This window comes from Crotalus tigris, unplaced genomic scaffold (assembly GCF_016545835.1).
Source record: "Crotalus tigris isolate CLP2741 ecotype Arizona unplaced genomic scaffold, ASM1654583v1 scf7180000019721.812232, whole genome shotgun sequence".
Lineage (NCBI taxonomy): Eukaryota > Metazoa > Chordata > Lepidosauria > Squamata > Viperidae > Crotalus > Crotalus tigris.
The window spans coordinates 157,921-175,584 of NW_024097681.1; the positions used below are offsets into that span (position 1 = coordinate 157,921).

The 17,664-nt window shown below is 40.8% G+C and overlaps 1 protein-coding gene across 2 annotated transcripts in view; it reads right to left on the reverse strand.

Moving 5' to 3' along the window:
* Positions 1-17,664, reverse strand: part of KRI1 (KRI1 homolog) — an 86,757-nt gene that overhangs the window by 54,424 nt on the left and 14,669 nt on the right. For both annotated transcript variants that reach the window (XM_039364285.1, XM_039364286.1), the window contains exons 5-6: positions 14,322-14,373; positions 14,174-14,208 (exon numbers count right to left, since the gene is read on the reverse strand). In XM_039364285.1, the coding sequence (XP_039220219.1) occupies positions 14,174-14,208; positions 14,322-14,373 (87 nt within the window). The remainder of the gene's footprint in view (positions 1-14,173; positions 14,209-14,321; positions 14,374-17,664) is intronic.

Sequence of the window (17,664 nt, forward strand, 5' to 3'; positions counted from 1 at the left end):
AGTTTATCGTTCACTAATACAAATTAGATTCCTAATCCCTAGTTTGTTTCTCCAACCATTGATAAAATAAGTCCCAAGTTTGAAAATATTCTGTTTCTTCTTTATCTTTCAATTTCAGAGTAAGTCTGTCCATTTCTGCACAGTCTAATATTTTTTTAATTATTTCTTCCTCCAATGGTATTTCTTCATTTTTCCAATATTGTGCAAATATAAGTCTTGCTGCTGTCACATGTAAAATCAAATATATACTTCGTTTGTCAAGTTTTTCTCGCATTATACCTAATAAAAAAAGTTCAGGTTTAAAATCTTCATGTTTCCCCAATACCTTTTTTAGCCACGTATGTATTTTTGTCAAATATTTCTTTGCTTTAACACACGTCCACCATAAATGATAATAAGTACTTGGCTTATGATTATATTTCTAACATTTATTCAACATATTTTTAAACATTTTTGCTAATCTTGCTGGTGGCAAGTACCATCTATAAAACATTTTATATAAGTTTTCTTTGTAAGAGGTTGACATTGTCAATTTATAATTTCTTTCCCACAGGCTTTGCCATTTCTCTAAATCAGGGCTTTTCAACCGGTGGTACACGTACCACCTGTGGTACTTCGGCATGTGGCAGGTGGTATGCGACCGTCCTACAGAAGTGTAGCAGGGGAAGGGAATGAGCCAAAGTGACCCAAGCCTGAGGGAAAGGCAGCTGGAGCTGCAGGACTATCGGGGCTCAGCAGAAGCCCCAGGAACGCCGGCAGGGCTCCAGCTGATTGGTGCTTCTGGAAGCAGCGCAGTGCTGGAGGGAAACTGGAGAAAAAGAGGGGGGAGGAGAGGATATATAAAAGGAGGTAGTTTTGGTGGGAAAGGGAAAAAAAGACAACAGGGGAAGAGAAGGGGACGGAGAAGAAGCTACGGAAGGAGAGCTCAGCAGGCAGGGAAGGAAAAGAGACAGGGAAGAAGCAGCAGCTGTTGCTGGAAGAGAAGACCCTGTCAGAACCCATATTTTAAAGGGTGTTTTCTTTCTCTCTAAACCCAAATTGCATTCTCTTTTCTCCCTGGGTTCTGCCCTATTTCTGGAGGGGAAGGGGGAAGCACTTGACGGTTATTGCCTTGTTTCCTCTATCGCTACAATGTAACACTTTGCTGTTCCTGCATTTCTTCCTCTGTGAACTTTCTCTACCCTGTTGTCAGCTAGAAATAGGGGAGGAGAATGGAATGTACCTCCGGCAACTGTTTTATTTCCGCGTTCGCAAGGGAAGGTGCGAAGAGCAGCCTAAACATCACTGCAGTCCGGACATGGCCTGATGTTATCTCCTTTTCCCCACAATGAACTTAACACCTTGTGATTGTTTGAACTGACCGGATGAACTATGGGGTGGGATTATGCTTGGGAATACTTTTTACCTATCAATCTGGCGGGAAACCCTCAGTTCCTGTCTATTATGCCTGCTATCAGCTATCAGCTTCTCCTAATAAAAGCTCCTGAGACCCTTTTTTACCTCTTTTTTACCCTAACTATTCTCCTGTGAAAGCTCTTTGAAACTTCTTCCCTGCTCTCAATTCAGCGGCGTTTGCATACTTGGGAATTTAAACTTTGGAAAGAAAAGGAAAAAACAACTAACTTCAATAACTAAATAACTGGATTTTTGTCTTGAGGATACCTCGGGGTCCCAAAACATAGATATCTGTGTCAGATCTGAGTCCTCTTTTGGTATCAGAGTAATATTTGCTTCTGTCCATGTCTTTGGAAATTTAGCCTCCAATAGAAGTTCATTACAGACCCCTTTCAATGGTAAACTTAGTGTATCTTGTAGACATTTATAAAACTCTGCTGGGAGCCCATCTGGTCCTGGTGTTTTGTCATTTTTTTGTTTGTTTATAACCTCTATCAATTCCCTCATTGTTATTTTCTCATTTAACATAGTTTTGAAGTTTTCTGGGATTTTTGGTAAGTTAGTTTTTTCCATATATTGAGTTGTTTTCTCCCATGAAATTTCTTCCATATCATACAGTTTCATAATATTCTTTAATTATCGAGATTAATGGATTTATTACTTCAGAGGATATTATTACAGCAATTAAACAATTAAAAGCAGGCAAAGCACCTGGCACTGACGGATTGACATCAATTTATTATAAAGTTTTGATTGATGAGATGATAGAACCTTTAAAGGAACTTTTTAATAATATATTACAGGGTTTAGAGACTCCCCCGTCTTGGGGTAGGGCTTTTATATCCTTGATCCCAAAAGAGGATCAAGATCTTACTTTACCAAAAAATTATAGACCTATATCTCTTTTGAATGTAGATTATAAAATTTTTTCAAAAATTCTAGCTCTTATGATTGTATTGAATCAAGTGATACATATGGATCAAACAGGTTTTATAACTGGAAGATACATGAAGAATAATGTTAGACAAATTATTAATTTAATAGAATATTTGGATAAAAATAATCAGATTTCTGCAGGATTGATTTTTTTAGACGCTGAGAAAGCCTTTGATCAGTTAAATTGGCAATTTATGTTAAGACTGGTCGAAGAAATGAACTTTGGAGATAAAATATTACAGGCTTTTCAAGGTATTTATCAAAGACAATCAGCACAACTTATAGTTAATGGAGGTTTATGTGAGGTATTTCAAATTGAAAAGGGGACTAGACAGGGTTGTCCATTGTCTCCTTTGTTGTTTGTTTTAATGTTGGAAAGTTTGTTGATTAAAATTCGTGAATCACCTAAAATAAAGGGAATAGAGATTAATAAGAATGATTATAAACTAAGGGCTTTTGCAGATGACTTGGTTGTTACTTTGTCTCAACCAACTCATTCTGTAGTGGAATTGTTACAATTGATAAACCAATTTGGACTAGTTTCTGGTTTTAAAGTTAATAATAATAAAAATAAAATATTACCCAAAAATATGACTAATTTGGATAAGGAGACCTTGGTTAGATTGACAGGTTTTGAAGTCGTAAAAAAGGTTAAATATTTGGGGGTATTCTTATCCGCTTCTAATGTGAAATTGTATAAAAATAATTATGAAAGGTTGTGGTTTAAAATACAGAAGGATTTGAATGATTGGAAAAAATTGCAATTATCTTTGTTGGGGAGAATTGCTGCAGTTAAAATGAATGTTTTGCCAAAGTTTCTTTTTTTGTTTCAAATGATACCTATTTTAAAGAAAGAGGTAAATCTAGAAGAATGGCAGAAAGGTATTAATAAATTTATTTGGGCGGGGAAAAAACCAAGAGTAAAACTTAAAATTATACAAGATGTTCGAGAGAGAGGTGGACTCAAGGTACCGAATTTGAAACTGTATTATGATGCGGTGGTTTTAACATTGATTAGTGATTGGATTAATTTAACAAATGTAAATATACTCCTTTTGGAGGGATGGGATTTATTATATGGATGGCATGCCTATTTAATATATAATAAAAAGGTGGATAGGGCTTTTAAATCTCATATTTTAAGAATTACTTTATTGCGAGTTTGGAAGAAATATTACAGATCAGATTCTAGAATCCCATTGTGGGCAATTCCAGGGCATGCAATAGAAGGAATAAGGAAAGGAGTGAAGATGGATAGTACTTCTTATAAACAATTACTCAATTGGGATGGGAAAAATTGGCAATTAAAACCTATGGATGAATTATCACAAGAAAATATTAACTATTCTTGGTTTCAGTATAGACAATTATTAGAAAGGTGGAGGATAGATCAAAAAGTGGGTTTGATCAGGGAGGATGTGAATCTGTTGAAACAAATTAAAGAACAAAGTCGAACTCATATAAAAAGAATTTATGGTGTTTTAGTGGAATTGGATTCAGAAACAGAATTAGTTAAAGATTGTATGGTTAAATGGGCTCAAAATTTTGAAGAGCCGATTTTACTAGATACATGGGAGACAATTTGGGTGAGGAATGTTAAATTTACGCAAGCTCAAAATTTACGAGAAAATTTTTATAAAATGTTTTATAGGTGGCACATTGATCCACAAAAGATGTCACATATGTATCCAAATCTGCAGCCTAAATGTTGGAGATGTGGTTGTTTGGATGCGACGTACTATCATATTTGGTGGTCATGTAAAAATATAAAGGCTTTTTGGATTAAGATTTGGTGGAATACTCAAAAAAATTTTAATAGAAGGATAAAATTTACACCACAATTGTTTTTGTTAGGTATTATTGTTGATTGTGAGGATAAAGAAATTATTTTAATGCTGAATTTAATTACAGTGGCAAGGCTGCTGATAGGGCAATACTGGAAGGAGTTTTTGCCTACTTTAGAGGAATGGTTTCTTAAAGTTTCTTATTTATCTGAAATGGCAAAAATTTCGGCTTATTTGAAAGATCAATCGCAAGAGAAATATTTTATGATGTGGGAAAAATGGGTGAATTTTATACAGCACAAATATGAGATTAGAAAGTATTATTTAGCTTTTGAATAATTTATGTTTAAGGTAATGATTAGAACTGTCATTTTGTTTTGTTTTTATATATTGGAGTTAAAGTATTTAAAATTTTGTTCTTTGAATGTATTTATAATTGTTTGATGTTCATTTAAGTTTTAAGGTTTTTTTTAGTTTTTATTAACCCTATATTCAGCTCTGAGAAGGAGGGGGGAGGGTGATGGGGGGCTGGGGGGCTGGGAGAGGGGGATTATTTTATTGTAAAACTAAAAATTTTCAATTAAAAAAATTCTTTAATTATCTTTTTTATTGTCTCACTTTTAAATTGTAGACAGCCTTTTTCATCTACTAAATTGTTTATCAGTTTTTTCTCCTATTTTTTAAGTTTGTAAGCTAGCCATCTTCCTGGTTTATTTGCATTTTCAAAAATGTTTTGCTTTGCTCTTTTAATTTGCTGCACCAGTTTTTCTGATTCTCTTAAATTTAGTTTATGTTTTATTATTTCCATTTGTCTTTTCAATACTTTCTTTTATGGATTTATCTGTAGTTCTAATTCTATTTTTTTTAATTCTTCCCTTAACGCATTGTTGTCTTTTTTCTTTATTCTTTTTATCCATATATATATATATATTATAGCTACACCTCAAAAGTATGCTTTGGTGGTGAACCACATATTTTGCAATGTTGTATCTTCTTTATTTTCTTTTTAAAAAATTCATTTCTTTTGTTGCTAATACTATAAATTCTTTCTCTTTTAATATGGATTGATTCAAGGTCCATCTTAATTTTTTCTGTATTCCTTTCATCATTTTTAAGGGATTATGGTCTGCCCAAGTGCCTAATTCTATCTCAATTTCTTGCATATTGATTCTAAATTCAGGTGTCATCTAAATCAGTGGTTCTTAACCTGGGCGATATCGCCCCCCAGGGGGCGATTTCATTTTTCAGGGGCGCGAAGGAACAAAAAGGGGGCAATGTGGGGGCAATGGAGCAAGACGCTTTGGGGACACTTTTGAGACTTTTTCGTACAGTGAATCGCTGTATATGTCGTACAAAAACATCAGATCGCTCACTATTAGTGGATTGAATTGTGTTTTCAAATGTTTCTCCAGCTAGCTTCAGTACAGAACGCCGTACATGTGAAAATGCATTGCTTATCTTCATGTGTGTTGCGCAGCAGCCTCTACCCATACAGTGGCGCACCATTGGCCAGAATGGGCAGTGATGGAGGGGAGAGCGCTTCTTTCAACACATCGCATGTTGAGTGGCTATCCCCTGTGACGTCAGCTGTAATGTCAACATAATTGTTGAAACTAGGTTTATCGACGTCGACATGTGTTTTTCTAGTGTTCCAGTGGAGTCGAAAATTTAATTTGCAGGTAGTGCCTCTCATTTCAAAGACCTCTCAACATGGCCAAGAAGAGGAAGTGTCACCAATATTCGATGGAATACCTAAAATTGGGATTCATTCCATCTCCTTCCAACGTACAGCTTGTTTTGTCTTCTTTGTGAGAAAACATTTTCAAATGAAGCGATGAAGCCTTCCCGACTGAAAGACCATTTGGTAAGAATTCATTCTGATAAAGCCGACAAACTAGCATCGTTTTTCCAATCCTTAAAGTCCAAGTTTGAGAGTCGCAACACTGTTGGGAAGTTATTTGGAAAATCGTCACTCAATGCCGACAAGGGGCTCATTTGTTCCTATGAAGTATCTTTGTTTTTTTTTTTTTTTTTTTATTGAAAATTTTTAAATTTTTACAAAAACAAATCCCCTTCCCATACCCCCCCCCAACCCTACCTCACCCCCCTCCTCCCCAACCTCCCAAACCCTCCCCTAGACTTCCCAGAGCTGAGTACAGGCTTAATTGAGAAAAAAACTTAAAACACTTTTAAAACCTAAACAAATTTAAATACAATCATCATTCTATATAAACTCCCTCCAAAAACGCAAATTTAAACATTACTTTCTTTGAATATCTATAGCTATAATGTAAAATCTAATTTCTCCCTCTTTCTTTATCCTAATACAAAAAAATAAACATATAAACCTTTGTTGTACCATTAAAACTAAATACTCTTAGAAAACTTAAAGTAAATACATATTTCCTTCAATCTTCATAATCTTCTCACCTATCCAAAAAAAAAAAAAAAACTTAAAAATCCTAAACAAATCTAGACACATTTAGTTAAACAAATTATTTTCTCTTAAAAATATTAATAATAATATTTAAAAGCTTGAAACACTTTTAAATCCTAAACAAATCTAAATACAATCATCATTCTATATAAACTTTCTCCAAAAACACAGATTTAAGCATTACTTTCTTTCCTAAACAAATCTAGACATTTAATTAAGCAAATTATTTTCTCTTAGAAATATTAATAATAATATTTAAAAACCAAATTTAAGCATTACTTGAAACTTAAACAAATTATACTCCCTTCGAAACACAAATTTATTAGAATCCCCTCACTGAAATAAACAAATTATAATCCCTTCAAAACACAGGTTTAAACAATATTATCATTAAAGGTTTAAAACTTAAAACTGAAATATATTATTATCCCAAAACACATATTTAGACATTACATAAGACATTTTCCAAAAACGATATAAGTTTTACCTATGAAGTATCTTTGTTGATAGCAAAATGTGGCAAACCTCACACTATTGGAGAAACGCTGATTTTAGCAGCAGTGAAACAGATTGTTGCCACCATGTTGGGGCCCAGCTCAAGCACTATCATGCAATCGATTCCTTTGAGCAATGACACCGTATCAAAAAGAATTGATGAAATGGCTGCTGATGTGGAAGAAAGGCTTATTGATATCTTGAAAAATACAGAATTCGTGATGCAGATTGACGAGTCAACGATTCGTGAAAATGAAGCCTTGTTATTGGCTTATGTCTGTTTCATCAACGGAAATGAAGAGATCGGGGAAGAACTGTTATGTGTTCGAAATTTAGCCATCGACACAAAAGGTTCTTCAATATTTAAAAAGGTTGAAGAGTTTTTTAATGAGAAAAACATCCCTTTGACAAACGTCGTGGCATGTGCAACTGACAAAGCTGCATCCATGGTTGGAAGATATCGCGGATTTCAAGCTCATCTAAAATTGGTTGTACCTGGAGTTATGACTGTCCATTGCATCGTTCATAGACAGCACCTTGTCGCAAAAAATTTGAGTGGCCGTTTGCACGAGTCTCTACGCTACGTCATTAATGCTGTGAATAAAATTAAGTCGAATGCCTTGAACAATCGACTTTTTCACAAGCTTTGTGAAGAAAATGACAAGGAGTTTGAACATCTCCTTTTGCACACCGAAGTAAGGTGGCTTTCAAAAGGAAAGTGTTTGCGGCGATTCCACAAACTTTTTGACACAGTTGTCGAATTTCACTTAGGTGCTAAATCCTTTCACAGCAGACTTTGCACAACTTCATCCCAAACTGCAAGAGCCACTGACAAATCTGAAATATGACTGTGAAGCCCAGTCACATTTTCAGAGTTATGGCTACGAAGCTTTTTGGGTGAAAATAAGGAACACTTACCCAATATTGTGGCAGGAAGTTAAGTTGCTTCTTTTAGCCTTTCCTTCCACTTACTTAGTGGAGAGGAGCTTCAGCACCGTCCAACAGATCCTTTCTAAGTCAAGGAACATGTTGAAGATCTCTGAGCGTGGTGATTTAAGAATGCGATTAACAAAAATGGTTCCAGACATCAAGAAATTGGCATCAGCTCACCAAGCACAAGGCAGCCATTGATGTTCTTTTTTTTCTTTTTGTGTGTACATACATTTTTTTCGTTAATACTTGTCTGAGCTTTTATCGTTGCATTTGCTTGCATTGGATTTCACGTTCCAGTTTTTCGGCTTCGTTTTCGAATTTTTGTTGTGCTCTGTAAAACATTTTGTGTGTCTCTTTGTATTGTACTTTTTTAGCGTGCATTCCAGTTCGATATTATATCCTTTTTACAGTGTGCATGACTATATATACTTTCCTCAAATCTTAATTTAGTTTCAGAGTTTTTGTCTTGAAATTCTTAGTTCCTGCATTGTGGTTTGTTCTTATGCCCTTTTTATATTTCTTTTTCCATCTTAAATTAAACTTGTAATTCAATCATTAAATGTTACTGTTTTTCTTTTTGGGTATTTCACTTTCTTGCAACTGAATTTTGTTTTCGGTGGTCATTACATTTAAGTGTCTTGAATAAATAAGATAATAATGAAATACATGTATCACGAAGTTTGGAAACAAAGTGATGGGTGGCACCAAACGTTTTCACACAGTTGAGATATGGGAAAAAGACTGGAAATAAATTATTTGCATCAATATGTCCTAATGACAATTTTAAAAAAAACAAAATGTTTGCATAAATTGAATTGCATAATTTTTACATCAAGGTGTTTGCATAAATTGAAGAATTATTTCTTATGTTGTGATTGAGATGTTATGTTGGGGGAAGGGGCCGATGACAACTTCCTCATTGGCTCAAGGGGCGATTCGTTCAAAAAAGTTAAGAACCACTGGTTTAGAGCAGTGGTGGTGAACCTATGGCATGCGTGCCAGAGGCAGCACGCTGAGCCCTCTCTGTGGGCACGCACCATCATTCAGCACACGTGGTCTCTAAAGGTTCACCATCATTGGCCTAAGGCCACCCAGCCCGGAGCCGCCGTTGGGAAGGCACCCCTTCCCCCCTTGCAGCAATGCAGCCATGCCTTGCTTACGGGCCAGCAGGGCAGGGCCTTGCAGAGGAGCTCATCCCTCCGTGATAAGCTGCAGCTGTGCTTGGCGTGAAACCTGTAGGAGCCCAACTTCATTGCGCTGGCCATGTGGTTGTGGTTTGCCCCGCTGCGCCTGTTGCTCTGGCAGCACCTCCAAACGGCCGCTGTCCTCCAGTGGGTCTTCTCCTTCCTGGCACTGGGTGAGGATGGGATGGTGCTGGCAGTGGCAAATTTGGCTGTGTCCCAGCCGCGGGGGAGGTTGCAGGAGAGGCAGCGGTGGCCGGCAGTCATGGCCAGTGTGGGGCGGAGGGATTGGTGGATGCAGGCAGCCGATCACCACCCAAAGCCCTGACTTATAGGAATAAATAGAAAATATCCAGCGGCAAAAAAGGAAATCGAAAGAGATGGTGGACAGCGCCCTGCAAGCAGAGCATGAAAGGACAAAGAGGCTGGATCCGCAAAGACGCCGGTTTAAGAAAAGGCAGGAGGCAGAGACAATAGTGAGCAAATTATGGGCTCAGGAAGATGCGCAACCTTTACGATAATTGACTCATTTGTTCCTATGAGCGGCAGCTGCAACCCGATCACGGCACTGAAAATGCGGAGTGCTCTCCTCCTAAGATCGGCCCCTCCCTGACACTGTCCTGGCTTCGAGCGCAGCAGCTCGGGCCTGAGAGAGCCAATGATCACCGACGAAGCCCATTGAAGGGGCAGGGCTGGGACAAGCACATTACTTTGAACTAAGGGGCGAGAATTAGAGCGGGGATGGGGTGCCCGGAGGGGCAGAAGGGGAGGGAGGCGGGAGGCCTCTCCTTGGCACTGCTCGCCTAAAATCAGATTAGGGGGGAGTGGAGAACGGCGGGCCTGCAACCAGCTGGCACTGCTTGTTGCTTTTTCCCGAAGGGATGTCCCGTTTCAGTGGCATGCCGCGTTTCTCGCTTGTTTCCCAGCTGTCTATGACTCAGGCTATCTGCGCAGTTGCTGGCAGCCTTTCTCCCATCTGTTTGAAGGGGTTCCTTAGTTTGATTGGGCCGACCGTCATTGGCTCCAAGCTCCCAAGGCTTCCCTTTCTCCTCGTCGCCTCTCCAAGGCAACCTTCCAACTCCTTGGGGTCTCCAGACGGAGCAAAATTTGACTAGGAAACCAGAGTCCCAGTTTCTTTCATCTGTGCTATCATGACACCAAACCGGAAGTTCCAAATTACATTTTGGTTTAATGTAATATTCAGATCCAACTAAAGCAGTGGTTCTCAACCTTTCTAATGCCGCGACCCCATAATACAGTTCCTCATGTTGTGGTGACTCCCAACCATAAAATTATTTTCGTTTCTACATCGCCGGGTGCTGGGGGCGTGGCCAAGTAGGCGTGGCCACCAAGTGGGCATGGCCACCAAGTGGGCATGGCCAAGTGGGTGTGGCCACCAAGTGGGCGTGGCAAGAAAGACAAACCCGGCCACCATTAATGCTGTGCCGCCGCTGCATATATTTTAATGCATGTTTTAATGCCTTTAAATGTGGGACCAAAATTTACAGAAAGTTAGTAAATAATAAATAAGAACAGGCTGCTTTCATTTGAACCATAGATTATAGTGGGGACCTGGAGGGATTTTCTTTCAGTAAAGATAAAAGAAAGTATATGAAAGAGAGGGAATAAAAAGCAAAGCAGAAAGGAATAAGTAATGGTATGGAGGTTATAGGTTTCGTGGATCAGAAATAAACAAAACAATTAAATCAGTTTTAAGAGAATAAATGGCAACAAATGGAAGATTCAAACTAGTTTTAAGGGAATAAAAGGAAATAAATGGAAGTATTAAACCACTTTAAACAACAAATGGAAGAATCAAAGCAGTTTAAAGGAAATAAATATCAGCAAACACGAATGCTTTAACCAATTTTTTTGTAGCCCAGATGTGATAGCCTCCTCAGAGATTGCATGCATATTTGTGCAGTTGTGCATTAGAATAGTACAAAATGTTGGTTTCAAATAATTTTATTGTGCAATAAATGAATGAATAAATGAAGCAACTTTGATCAACCCCCCCGACCCTCCCATTTGCTAACAAAGTTAATAGCACGTGGGAGTCCTCCCACCCTCCGCTATCAGGTTGGCTTCTCTTAACCTGCCTAACCCGTGGTCAAAAGCTGCAACGGCTCCTCTTCCTCCTCCTTTCCCTTTCCCCGCCTCAACCAGCAGGAGGTGGGCAGCGCTTGGCACCAGAGCCTTGGCTAAGCTGACAGCTCTACTTCAGGGCTTTTCAACCTTTTCACCCATTGTACCACTTTTCGGATAAGGCAATATCCGAGTACCAACACTCGTCCAGCAAGGTATCAAAAACTTGACCCCCCCCCAAAAAAGGAAAAAATGAAGAAGTACAGGTAGTCCTCGACTTACAACAATTCACTTTGTGACTGTTTGAAGTTACAAGCGAATTATGACCATTTTTCACACTTATGACTATTGCAGCATCCCCAGGGTCTTGTGATTTACATTCGGATTGCTTGGCAACTGATTCATACTTATCACGTTCAGTGTCCCAGGGTCATGTGATCAATGGTGGGGGGCATGGCCAGCTGATCACTCAGGTTGCAGGGTGCCTGTGGGGGGGAAATCCGTGGGTCTCTGGTGGAGGGGGATGCGACGGGGGCGGGTGCCTGCCTTCCTTCCCTCCCATTGTCCCTTCCTTCCTTCTTTCCTTCCTTTCCTTCACCTCCCTTTGTCCCTTCTTCTTTCCCTCCCTTCTCTCCTGTTATCCCTTCCTTCCTTCCTTCCTTCTTTCTTTCCTTTACCTCCTTCATCCCTCCTTCTCTCCCATTGTCCTTTCCTTCTTTCCTTCACCTCCCTCTTTGTCCCTTCCTCCTTCCCTCCCTCTCTCCCCGTCAAGCCCCCGTGGGCTCGACATGAACTGGCAGGGGGAGGAGTTGAGCATGACATGTGGGGCGGCAAAGGAGACCAGCCGCCAGCTCCGTTCTACCTGGCAGCTTGGATGCGTCCCGACCAACAGCTGAGCAGCTGCTAATCTTAGCCGCCGAACAGCTGATGGGCGGGAGGCCGAAGCAGGAAGCCTAGGGCCAAGGGAGCGGCCTGAAGCTGAAAGGCTGTTTCATGGCCACCAAACAGCTGATAAATGCGAGGCCTGGAGCACAGCCGAAGGACGCTATCGGAACTGGAAGGCTGCAGCGCTGCAGCTCCCATTGTCCCTTCCTCCCTCCCTTCCTTCATCCTGTGCTATGCCGCCCAGACCCCAGCCTGGTTTTGGCAGGCAGCAACACATCACAGCCCTGCCTGTGCGCGTGCAGAGGCAGAGGAGAGCACACAGGCAGGGCGGGGCGTAAAAGAAGAAGGCCCAAACGGCGAGAGTGACGTAGCTCTCCAACTCTCTGCTTCAGAGGAAAAATGCAGGGGAAAAAGACTGGGAGAAGTAGCCGGTTCGTAACGTATGTGCCTGAAAATGGGAGATGAACCGGCCACTTCTCCCAGTCTTTTTCCCCTGCATTTTTCCTCTGAAGCAGAGAGTTGGAGAGCTGCGTCACTCTCACCATTTGGGCCCTCTACTTTTACACTCCGGGAGCAGCTTCGGTCCGTCTCTCCACTGCTGCACCTGCTGCCGGGAAAAATGCCCCAGCAGGAGCTGCCTTTGCCCAAAGGCTGGGAGGAAGCTCGTGACTACGACATAGACCATGCCACCAAAACCACCAGCTGGGTTGACCTGCAGGACAGGTGAGGAAGGACGGACCAGAGGAGGCCGAGCCAATCAGCTGGGGAGGAGCCTGCGCTCTAAGGGCGACAGGTGCCTGGAGCAGGTTATGGCATGGTAGGGATAGAAATGGAAGAACTTGGCCGCGGAAAGTACGTGGGCCCGGGAACGCGTGTGCGTGTTTGTCTGCTCGTCAGGTCACTCTCTCCCTCCCCCTAGTATTGTTCCTGGCAGGTCAGGATGGTTTGAAAGCGATCTCTGAAGAGAGGGTGCGGAGAGGGCGCGGGGTGGGCTGCACAAGGGGAAGCCGGCTGCAAATTTACAGGAAATCCTGGCGGCCGCGGGGTGTTTTCTAGCCGCTGGACTGGGCTCTTTGGCCTCAGCCTTCCCCAGTGGCCCTCGGCTTGTCCGTTGCAATCAGTGGCAGGCAGAGAGGGCGCGGGGCGGGCTGCACGAGGGGAGGCTGGCTGCAAAATTACGAGAAGTGCCGGCGGCCGCAGGGTGTTTTTTAGCCGCTGGGCCAGCTGCGAAATTGCAGGAAATGCAGGCAGGGTGTTCTGGGGCCGCTGGGGTGTCCGGTGGCCAAGCAGAGGAAGCTCAGCGGCAAGCCAGAGACGAAACTTACTGCTTTTGCTTGTTCTCTCTCTTGCTTTCTGCTGCTTGTTCTCTCTCGCTTTCTGCCACATGCTCCGAAACCGAAATTTTCTTAGTTTATATTGGCTTTTGAACGCCAATAGACTAGAGTCTATTGAATAGAGTCTATTCTATTGGCTTTCAAAAGCCAATAGAATAAGAGGGAATAGCACAGCTAAGGAAAAGGGGAAAAAATGGTGGACTGCGTTGTTTGGCGACCCCCGTGAAATGGTCGTTCGACCCCAAATGGGGTCGCAACCCACAGGTTGAGAACCACTGAACTAAAGATAAATTCTCTGCTCCAAACAACCCCAGCAAGATATTTAACAATACTTCGGTTGCCACCAAATATTCTTTGCTTATGGACAAAAACAGCTCCAGAAAAAAAAGTAAAACTGAAATAAGCCCCAGAATCTGTCATTAATCTTAAGAGATGTGCAACAAAAGACGAGGGCCAAGCTAATGATCATACAGAAAGAACACTAAGCAAATATGAAATAACTATACCTTACTCCCCCAATGCCTATGGAGGAACAGGGTTCCAAGATGATTTAGTCCCAAATCACACCTCTTTTTTATAGACATTTACCATTTGGAGGATATGTACAAATTCAAAACAATCAGCATAATGATTTTGAACCACCCAAGTTGTTTCCATTGAGTTCCTGGCTTCCAGATAGCTAATAACTACAATGAATTCTTGCCTCACCTCTCCTTCAGCTCCTTCTGTTCTTCTACATAAGTCTAGAAAAAGGGAAAAAGAAATTCACCCAGTAACTTTACATGTTTTAGAACACTTTATGAGGGGATCCAGACTTCAAATTGATATACTCCTTGCAAACCCCTTCCAGACTCACCAGTTGATTTTTAACTGTTATCTCTTCTTCATCCTCTTCATCATCATATTTGCTACAAAAAAAAGAACGATAATGAGTTACCAATCTTTGCTCACAAACACTTGAAATTAAAGTCAAATTATCTGAAACCTGAAATTCAGTCCTCTGATACTGATGAGATATTGCTTCCAAAGAGGTTGAATCTTCTCAGAAAGAAACAAAGCTGCTCATACATTTATCCTATTGCTAAGCTGATATAAACTTATTAAGGACGGGAAAGTAAAATACAAACATTTTCTTTCAGTTCCAGATACAGAAATGTAGCACAGGAAACTTAACTCCTCTATACTGCAAAAAAGCAAGTGTCATTATATGAAAGGGAAGCAGTGGTGGCGAACCTATGGCACATGTGCCAGAGACGGCACTCGGAGCCCTCTCTGTGGGCATGCGTGCCATCGCCCCAGCCCCACCTCCCTCTGTGGCCCCCTCCTCTCCAGCAGCCCCCCCTGGAGGAGAGTCACCCCCATGCGTGGCCTGTATGGAGTAGCGCAGTCAAGGACATAGCCGGGCACCAGGGACAAGACTCCACCCTCGTGCTCCATAGCGTGATGATGTTGCAGGGTGTGGGCAGAGGGCGTGGCTACCATGGTGCTGCAGGGCTGCCTGGGTTATCTGGTACAGCGGGCCATTGAGGCAGTGCATGGCACTGTGGGCGGGGGGAGCAGGCGGGGGAGCAGACAGGGCGGGAGGCGGAATGGGGCAGGGAGCAAGTTTGGGGCACTTGGTCTCTAAAAGGTTCGCCATAACTGGTCTACAGAATCACTGAACTGCTCATGTCATTGGAAAATTCATTTCGTTAGACATGCCATCTGAAGAGTTTGGAATAAACATAAAGTTCCCTACGAAGATTCCTAGGTATCATCCTAGGAAGCTTTCTTTAGAAATTTGTTAAATGAGTTTTGCTCTATGTTATGACTTTTCTTGCCACAGTTGTTAAGTGGATCATTGTAGCTGTTAAATTAGTAACACGATTGTTAAGAGAATATGGTTTCCCCATTGACTCTGCTTGTCAGATGGTTGCAAAAGGTGATCATATGACCCTCGGGACAGTGCAATGGTCATAAATTTGAGTTAGTTGTCAAGCATCCGAATATAAATCACATGACCACAGGGATGCTGCAACGGTAATAAGTGTGAAGCCATATAGGGACACAGTATTCTACTGCAGAGTATACCAACCTTAGTGCTGATGACCTGAGAAGGGCAGCTGAAGCTCCCTGTCAAGAGTTTAACAGCTTTCCAGCGCAAAAATAAGCACACATTCAAAATGAGCAGGAGGCATAGTTTAGAAAAACTTTATCTATAATATATATATAAACATGATACATAGTTTTATTCAGCTCTGGGGAACATCAACAACTCTTAACTTGAAGATCAGAAGAAAACAACACAGAGAAGACTAAGACACGCCCAGACCTAGACTGGATCACATGCCTCACACAGCCAATACTGTGTCTTAATCAAAAACAGTTCTCATTGGCTGCTTTGTTGCTATGGCTATTCCAGTTCATAAAATTTCTTACACACTGATACTCCCCATTTAGTTCGACATAATTTCTAAAGTATGTTGTTCCTAGTATTGATTTTTGCTGGCATATTCTCTAGGTATATCTTATAGGAGAGATTCCAGTCCAATGTTACTCCTAAATACTTTGGATGGGGATCATAGGGGAATAAGTTGTTTAAGTAGACCTTCAGTGCTTAAACAAGCTAGTTTGTTGTTAAGGTGGAAGCACGTGGTTACTGTTTTGCTGGTGCTAAGAGTGAGCCTCCAGTCGGTGAAGAGTTTTCCCAAGATTTTCAGATCTTTGGACAGGAACCTGCCTGCCATGTCCATGTGTTTTTCTTGTCTTGCTGTGGCCAAATCATCAGTATATCCAAATTTGTGTCCCCTTGTTACTGGCATATCTGATATATATAAGTTGAATACTGTAGGTGCCATTACAGAGCCTTGTGGGAAGCCATTATTTAATCTTCTTACCTTACTTATGTTGTCCCTCATTATTACCTAAAAGGACCAATCACTCAGTATGTTATTAATTATTTGACAGAGATTTTTGCAGGGGATATGGCACAGTTTGTATAACAACCCGTCCTCTACCTGAGGCATATAACAACCCATGTCATATGCCTCAGGTAGATCTACAAATATGGCCATGGTTTTGAGGTCTCATTGGAATACTGTTTCAATAGTCTCTTAAGCTCCAGTCTTGTTGGAAGCCGGCTTGTTCCACAGGCAGACGTTCATCTATTATGGGACCTATCCTGTTTATAATTAATCTTTGCAGCAGGAACTCAAAAAGGTGATTGGGTGGTAGCTATTAACTCTGTCTTGTAGTTTCCCAGGTTTTAGAATTGATATTATTCTAGCATTTTTGAATTCTGATGGAAGGCAGCCGTTGGAAACTACATCTGAAAGGAATTTACCAATCTAATTCTGTGTGCACATCCAGACTTTATCAGGAATTCTGGAGGAATACCATTGATGCCTGAGGCTTTATCACATTTCAGACTACCAATGTCAGTGTCAATTTCCTTTATAGAGAAAGCATTTTACCGGATTGCTGAAAAGCTGAAAATGTTTTTTTTTTATGAGAATGGAGTGTCCTTTCACCCTTGGAGCTTTGGAGAGAGATATAACTCAGGGGGCTATTTGGTTAGGGATTATACTAGGTGTTTGTCATGCGGGTTGCCTAGCTCCACCCAGTTTTCTTAATAGGCCCCAAGCTCTCCGGCTGGATTTGCTGAAACTTAGTTATTCTGTGTATTGTTCCCACTTCTTACATCAAGCTTCATCCAAGCTGTGTAAGAAATCATCGGTGATCTTGGGATCGCCACTCTGTAAAAGGTTTGGTAAATCCTTCAGTCCATCCTAGGATGTACTCTCTTCTAAATCTTTGAGGGATATGTTTTTTCGTAAAGGTGATTATTGCCTTCATGAATCTATGATAGTGCTGACTACTTGATGAAATCCACTATATAGTTTTATCAAGATTTTCAGCAAATTTGGGCCAGATGACTTTCTGAAAGTTTCATCTAGGTCTGGGATACAGATTATGGGAATTTGGATGAAAATTATATATAAAAATTTGGGTAAAAATTATATATAAAGTTACTTCAAATGTATGCAGGAAGTGTAAATGTAAAGAAGGAACTTTTTATCATCTATGGTGGACTTGCAACAAAGCCAAGATATATTGGAGTAGGATTCATATCTTAATACAGAATATTCTTAAAGTGAATGCAAAGATAAAACTAGAGACTTTTGTTTTAGTCCTTATGGACAAAGAACTTGAAAAATAAA